The sequence below is a fragment of the Teleopsis dalmanni genome, chromosome 2 (genome assembly GCF_002237135.1).
Source record: "Teleopsis dalmanni isolate 2A chromosome 2, ASM223713v2, whole genome shotgun sequence".
Lineage (NCBI taxonomy): Eukaryota > Metazoa > Arthropoda > Insecta > Diptera > Diopsidae > Teleopsis > Teleopsis dalmanni.
The window spans coordinates 229,116,356-229,123,869 of record NC_051847.1 but is presented as its reverse complement, the minus strand read 5'-3'; the positions used below and the strand labels follow the sequence as shown (position 1 = coordinate 229,123,869).

At 31.6% G+C, this 7,514-nt stretch overlaps 2 protein-coding genes across 2 annotated transcripts; one reads left to right on the top strand and one right to left on the bottom strand.

Moving 5' to 3' along the window:
* Nucleotides 1–1,257: 1,257 nt before the first annotated feature.
* On the top strand, nt 1,258–4,722 carry LOC119678203 (TBC1 domain family member 5 homolog A-like). Its single transcript, XM_038089904.1, has 12 exons — nt 1,258–1,497; nt 1,569–1,748; nt 1,812–1,896; nt 1,955–2,071; nt 2,126–2,274; nt 2,333–2,383; nt 2,437–2,533; nt 2,587–2,723; nt 3,127–3,269; nt 3,359–3,465; nt 3,539–3,847; nt 3,943–4,722. The coding sequence occupies exons 1-12, from the start codon at nt 1,349–1,351 to the stop codon at nt 4,513–4,515; spliced, it is 2,097 nt and encodes a 698-aa protein (XP_037945832.1). The 5' UTR covers nt 1,258–1,348; the 3' UTR covers nt 4,516–4,722.
* Nucleotides 4,723–4,759: 37 nt separating this feature from the next.
* Nucleotides 4,760–7,508, bottom strand: LOC119678204 (protein suppressor of variegation 3-7-like). The gene is made up of 6 exons (XM_038089905.1): nt 7,444–7,508; nt 7,233–7,388; nt 6,826–7,173; nt 6,557–6,769; nt 6,052–6,489; nt 4,760–5,992 (listed from the first exon to the last, which is right to left on the bottom strand). Coding segments are annotated over exons 1-6 (2,067 nt in total). The 5' UTR covers nt 7,446–7,508; the 3' UTR covers nt 4,760–5,082.
* Between the last annotated feature and the right edge of the window lie 6 nt (nt 7,509–7,514).

The following is a 7,514-nucleotide window of genomic DNA, read 5'->3' as shown; positions in this document are numbered from 1 at the left end:
CCAGATCACTTACACTGGTATTATACTCACTTAAATTCTTTGGAAACAGATCAATTCTCATAGCAGGTAATGCGTTTCTGTAGCTCACGAGCGTATTTCTCTACAACAACGAGTTTCTACTGTTTTCATAAGTTTATAACTCATCTCAGTGGAGTAATTGAAAATAAGCACAGTCAGTGAGTTTAGATAAATGATATTATTATTGTTTGTTTATAATCTGTATTTTCTTATTACATTATAATACAAACTTTTGATTTTGATGGACATTATTTAATTAATTTTCATAATAATAAACAATATAATGATCAGTATTAAATAAATTATATAGTATTAACTTTTAGTAGAGAACACTCGGATGCTTTTAACATGATGATAATAAACTCTAATATTTAATATAATATAATTACGTGTTATAAAATAAAATAACTATGAAATTAAATATTATAAAAGCACTTCATAAACTGTTCTGGCGAGAATTATTAACTGTTTTATTAGGTTGCGTTTACATTACATGCGAATTTTCTCGTGCGAATTCGTACGATCAATTCAAATGTTTGTAATTATATGTGAGTGGTTGCAGTTGCGTTATTACAAAATGGAAGGTGTAAATAGTGAAGTTAAGAGATATGTATTGTTTTCACGTAATTTTAAGTCTCAAGTTTATAATTGAAAATAAATTTGGAAACATATACTACTTTTAGGAAATGGATTACGATTTGCTAATTTCTTTGTTTGAGGAATAAACAAACTCTTCATATTTATACCTTGAAGAATAAAAATCATGCACCTAGATTCATCTTTTGTTATTTGAAATTAATAATGATTGGTAACGAATTTTCCACTAAATATATATATTATTCACTAACCATTTCGATTTCATTTTCAAACAAAACAGATATGCCAATTCGCAAGTAATGTAACCGCAACATGCGATGTGTTCGCAAGACAAAACTCGCATGCAATGTGACCGCAATTTCGCACTTGACTAAATTTAACTATTACCGATTTTTAAATGGAATGGACAAATATTTAAAAAAAAAGTGTTAAGTCACCCTTCAATAGCTTTCCAAAAAATAAATTTTAATAGATCTATACACCAATCGATGTGAAGTGACACCAATCGAAAACATTCTTACCACATTTCTCTGCAGTTTGTTAATCATCGTGTGAAGTTCCTGCGTATAAAATAGTAATAGAAGCACCCTGTGCGGTTTTTGTTGTCATTTTATTTTGAAGAACAGCTGCTTCCCTTAACTTATTTGTATTTGTTGCATCTGTGGGAATTTGATAAAGCGATTATGTTTTTTTTATCAAAACTATTAATTGATAAACAAAGTATTTAGGAATTATGACTGTGCGTGGTATTGAGGCCTTGAAATTGTACTTTCCGCCACCAACAAACAAATCTCAAATTGATGCAAATATAAGAGAAGAAATAGGTCGTGAAACAAAGAAAATCGTACAGGAAGATACGATGACTTCTGTCGAAAGATACAGGTTCGTACTTAACAATACAAATCATATGTAGATTGTGTAAACAAAATAAATGCAAATATTCCTTTACTAAGGCAAGAATGGTGCCAATTACTAAATTATTTAGATGAAAATCCTGAAACCGTAAAGGAGCACGCCTTCAAGGGTGATTTGAAAATATCGAAATTTCGGAGCGTTTACTGGGCTTTGTTGTTGCGAGTCTTAAATACAGATCACAGATCTTGGCAGCAGCAAAGAGAACAACAAAGAAAACGGTGATAGATTACTAATAATAAATACAAAAAATTAGTTTTCAAAAATTTACTTCTTTTATAAAGTTATGCACAGCTAGAGAAGGAATTTGTCAAGAATCCACATGACATGAATTTATCAAATGATGATCCATTATCACAATCCACACAAGTACTGTATTTTAATTCACTAATACATTCACTAATTCACTAATTACATTCTTTTACAGAGTGTCTGGAATCAATATTTTAGCGATCAAGAATTATTTACAGTGATACGTCAAGATGTTATTCGCACTTTTCCAGGTGTAGATTTCTTTCGTAAATCCATTATTCAGAATGCTATGGTAAGCCAAGAACAAATCTATTTGTTAAACACATGATACTACAATACATTCTAGAGTAATATCTTATTTTACTTTGCCCGCGTACATCCTTATATGGCTTACCGCCAAGGCATGCATGAAATTTTAGCGCCAATACTATTCGTGATGTACGGAGACCATCAATCTCTGCTACATTTTATTGAAATATCCAAAGGAGAAATAAAGTAAAAATGTCTAAAATGTATATATGTGAAAATAATTTTATATGATTTCTTTTAATAGTGCCACACTTTTGGATGTTGCCAATCCAGATTTCTTGGAAGCAGATTCATAGTAATTATATTAGTGCTACTGTTTTGAAAATATACAAATATAGTTTTTTTTAGTTCCATATTCTCACGTTTAATGTCTTCAATTGAATCATATTATCGTATTACACATTCCTTTCAACCTGAAACCAGCTACTTACAACTTCAGCAAGACGTAACTACGATTTAATTATCTTATACTGAGTATTTATTTTAATATTGTTATAGAGCTGCGGTCCGAACTCAACGGAAGTGGAAGTTATTGGTCAATTAAACTTTATACGAGACAAAATATTAGCTAAGGAAGATTTACACTTACATAATTATTTACTTAAACTGGAAATACCATTGCATATCTTTGGCATGTAAGCATAACATAATTTTAAGTGAAATAAACTGATATTCTCCAATATTGTCGAAGATTGACGCCAATTTTTCACATTAATATCCTTTACGAACCAATTAATGACTGAATTGCAGTAAAGAGGAGACTACTTCCACTTATTTGTATTTGGTAGAAAATAAATATACTTCGAAAACGCAGCCAATTTGACGGTATTCCTCCAATTGAGGGATTTGATTGAACCTAAATTAATTACTTTGCAAATAGTTCGTGACTTTAATCGTCGTTATTAAATATGTTAGAAACGAATATCTTATAGATCAAATAACCCAAATGAACCCAACTAAGCAATATAGGTTTAAACATATTTATTTTCTCATCCCCATGAGCGATAGTCACATTAAAGTGCTTCTATTTTTTTATAGACGTTGGTTACGTTTGCTGTTTGGACGAGAATTCCCTCTGCTTGATTTATTGGTGCTTTGGGACGCTATATTTGCGGATAGCGATCGTTTTGAATTACCGAATTATATATTAGTAGCGATGCTTATTCGCATACGTGATAAATGTATGTAAGACTAATACTAAAACAAAAATAAATGTAATACTTCATATATGTATACCAAAATCTTCAATGTATTCTACTTGTTCTTATAGTACTTCTCAGCGATTATACCACTTGCCTGACTTATCTTATGCGTTATCCAACGAATGTGGACGTTAATTTGATACTTCAACATGCACTACATATGCAAATGCCCAAGGTATAGTTCCATTAATATACAACATGAGTAACGATTTTACATTTAATGTACAATGTTTTATACATTTATATAGAAATTTGAAAGGCCACAAAATGCTTTCATTTATTTTACCATACCATCTGCCACGAACAACAAGCAAGGCAATCCAGCAGGATTGCCAAGGCAATCGGCTGCAACAGGTGATGAAAAAATATCAAAATATATGGATTCTCAAGAAGAGAAACGCACGCGTGCGCGAACTACATCTGTAAGCAATGCGTTACGATTGGAGCAGCGAATAGCAGAATTACAAGCCAGAAATGCTGCTGATGCTGCAACTATAGCAAGATTAGCCACTAGTGCAGACTCTAATCGCATTATAATGGATGGTCTTTCCAAAAATGTACGCTGTTTTTCTATAGCATATTCCACTATAACATATTTTGTAATCTTTTATCTATTATTTATTTCTATATCTATTATTTTATTCATAATTAGAGTCCTGAAGTCCTTCAATTAGAATTAAAAAACGCTCGAACTGTTATCGCAATCGCGCATAGCAAGTTACAACTGTATTTGGACACAGTGCGCAAACACTTAACGAATCAAAACAATATTGAATTAAATCAAGCGCTCGACGGTATCGAAGAGCTTTGCAGTTTTCTGGATATCAAATTCATGTTTCCATTGCACGGACGTACGATCCCAATTGACAAAGCGACGGAAGCCAATGAAGCAAAAAGCGCCATAAACTTTTCATCTGAGAATGTGCCACCAAATTATGAAAACCAAGCAGTTCTAACGAATTTTGAAAACGGTATGCAGGGAACGGTCAACAGCAGCGCAAGCAATCCAAGTTCTGGAGAACAAACCAATAATTCAACAGGAGGCAAATTAACCAAATATGAGAGACCAGACAATAGTTTTATGTTGCGTTCGAACCGAATTTTGGGTCCCGTAAAAGATATTGAATTAATCACAATTGCAAGTGTGGAGAAAATTGTGGACCAACAGTTAGGTGATTCCCCTAAAGGCTGTTGCGAATTACTACAACAGCAAAAAGACAAATAGTAAATTGTCTATAATTTTTAAAACTTTATTATCTAATTTGACTGATTTTTAGCAATAAACCTTTTTAGAGCAGAGTATTTTTTAGATTGTATTCCTGTTTAAACATTAAAATAATGATAGGTCAGAACTTAATTCGTAAACAAATATACAAGAATTCTGTATTTATGTATGAATGCATATATACACTTTTAATAGTATCAAAAATAAATATAATGTATGAAATTATTTCGAATCAAAAAACAAAATTTATGCTTATGTAATATGTTAAAATTTTTTATTTCACATAATTTCTGGAATGGTGTTCTGCAATACATAATTGTTGTTACTTCATACCAGTGATAGTTCGCGACATAATTTACTTGTGTAGACTTTGATCGCTTTAGTTATAAAAAAAGCAATCTCTCTATGCATTGGTTCCTCCGCATTTTTAACAATACATCAATATAATTTTACATAATAACTGGAAAAAAAGATTTAATAAATATGACAAACATAACTGTTACCAACTTATAGTTCGAAAGAACTTTATACAATAACTTTAACTTTACTAATTAAAATTTCGCTCTTTCAAGCGTCAGTGGTCGACTTAGTACGTATCACACCATTTTTAAAGTTAAATAAGTTAGTTTGACGAAGGTTTGATGTTGGCAGAGATGTAAGCTTAACTGGAAGCACTGCATTTTGTAACATAGACTCTAGACTTCGCGCACGCAAACCTGTGCTGCTTGCTTCAGTCATTTGCCGATCAGTTGGATTCAATTGATTAGAAGTTTGATTTTTACCCAAAATAATTGTCTCCGTTTCTTGGTTATCACCTAAATTTTCGATAGATTCTCCATTTGAAGTAATTCTTAATTGTTGTTCAGATGTCCTTACAAAACTGAGAAGTTTTTGGCTCGATGCCACTGGTGTCGATGATGAAGGTTTAGTAATATGTTTTTGTATACGCAGTTTCAATTTTGAATTAGGATTTACTGGTGACGCCGGTTGTCCTGTAAGTGGAATGGTACGAAAAGGTTGTATAGTGCTTATATTACCAAACGAATTATGACCATCAGAGTTGTTCATTAAATTATGATTTTCATTTTGGGTTATTGAATTTTCGTTTATGGTTGCTGTACTCAAGTTCTGAGAATCTACAATTTCTTGCTCGCGCTGCATTGCACGTACTTCAAGTTCATATATAATACTAGAAACCCGCACCTTGGCTTCAGCTGCTAAATCATTTGGAAGCTTTTTAACAGTTTCACTGACACTATCAAAAAACAAATCATAAGTATTTCTACTTGATTCTGATTTCGAAGAATTGGCATTTGTGCATTTATCTTTATATTTGCAAAGAATATTAATGGCATCATCTACGGATTGATGTGCTTCTGTGTACTTTCCTCGTTTAGCCATTATAGTTTCTTCTGTGTCTGAGTTCTGGATACGTTTTGGATTAGTTTGATAAATACTTCCGTCATCTTTCTCAACCCTTCAAAAATTAAATATTGAAAAATTAACATTATCAACAAAAACTTTTTATTTACTTACTTGATAAAAGGCTCTTCTAAGATTTGAACTTCGTCGTTAGTATCTATGTTTTGCATATTTTTCTTATGTTTGTCAGACTTTGGATCTTCAGGCATCAATATTTCACATTGCAATGATTCACTTATTATGTTATTCTCATTTTCCATATTATCGTAACTGAATTGATTTTCGATTTCTCTTCTATATACAACTTTATTAACTCCTCCATAATGTTTTTTTTCATGCTTCTTAACAGAATCCGAAGTAGGTACGAAAACGCGGTCGTTGCAAATAGTACAAAGGACATAATCAGGCTGAAGTTCTTTAGGATTGTATTGCACCCAAGGGTGATTTTTTTGTAAATGCATAATTTTTACTTTCATATTATTTATATCATTCGACTTTAGAGATTTAGTTTCAATACTCCGCTTAAAAACTCCAAGATGCAATTTGCTCTTACTACATATTTTCCGCGAAAATAGAATAAATAAAATATAGCGAAAGAAATAAAATACTAAATTCTTACCTCTTTAACTGATTTTTACGTTCTTCCAACAAACTACGCTTGACTCCCTGTTGGTGACGAGCACACTTTTCATGTTTGTAGCGAGAAAATGTAGGTAGCAATGGTACCTTACAATAATTACAATATATATACTGTGGATCGTCAGATTTTCGATAGCACTTGTAAACTCTGAACCATTCGTCGGACAGTCGTTTGATTCTCTTTTTTTGGTACCTAAAACATTATCGAAATTAGTTAACTAAATAACTTAGTTTTATAATCGTATATACGTTTTATAATCACTTTCTTCGTCCTGACTATCTTCCGAATTCTCTTCAGATTCGGAATGTGACACTTCATTATGTGTCTCATTCTTCATCTGATTGACACTTTCGTCTTTCATCTGATTGACAAGTTCGACTGGGTTCTGTTTACCATGAGCAATTTTTTCATGCACCTTCAATTTAGTTTCAGAGCAAGGATGGGTAATATCCTTGTTACAAACTTTACACAAAGCCACTAATGAGTTTTGCGGGTCATAAGAAATCCAGTCATACTTCTTCTGTAAGTCATCATTAACAAAGTTATTATTTTCAATAAACGACAACGTCTCATTTTTTATTTTATCAGCCGTTTTACTACAATTATAAAAATTCGTTAATTTTTATTAAAGGATTAGATATACCAAAACACTAACTCTGCAATAAATTCATCCTTGTGTATTAACGATAGAAATCTTAAATGATGACGTGTTCTAGTGTGTCTTTTGAAATTAATTCTTGTTATGAGATAATCACACAATACACAGTAACTCATTTTATTAGATTGTTGGAGGTTAAACATCCAATTTTTCCTAAAATAGAGCGCATATTTATAAAATATTATGATCTAATAGTTAAGAATATTACATAGTAAACACTTCATCACTCTCCACCGATTCATCGTCAGAAGGTTGAACTTCATCCTCTGTATTATAATC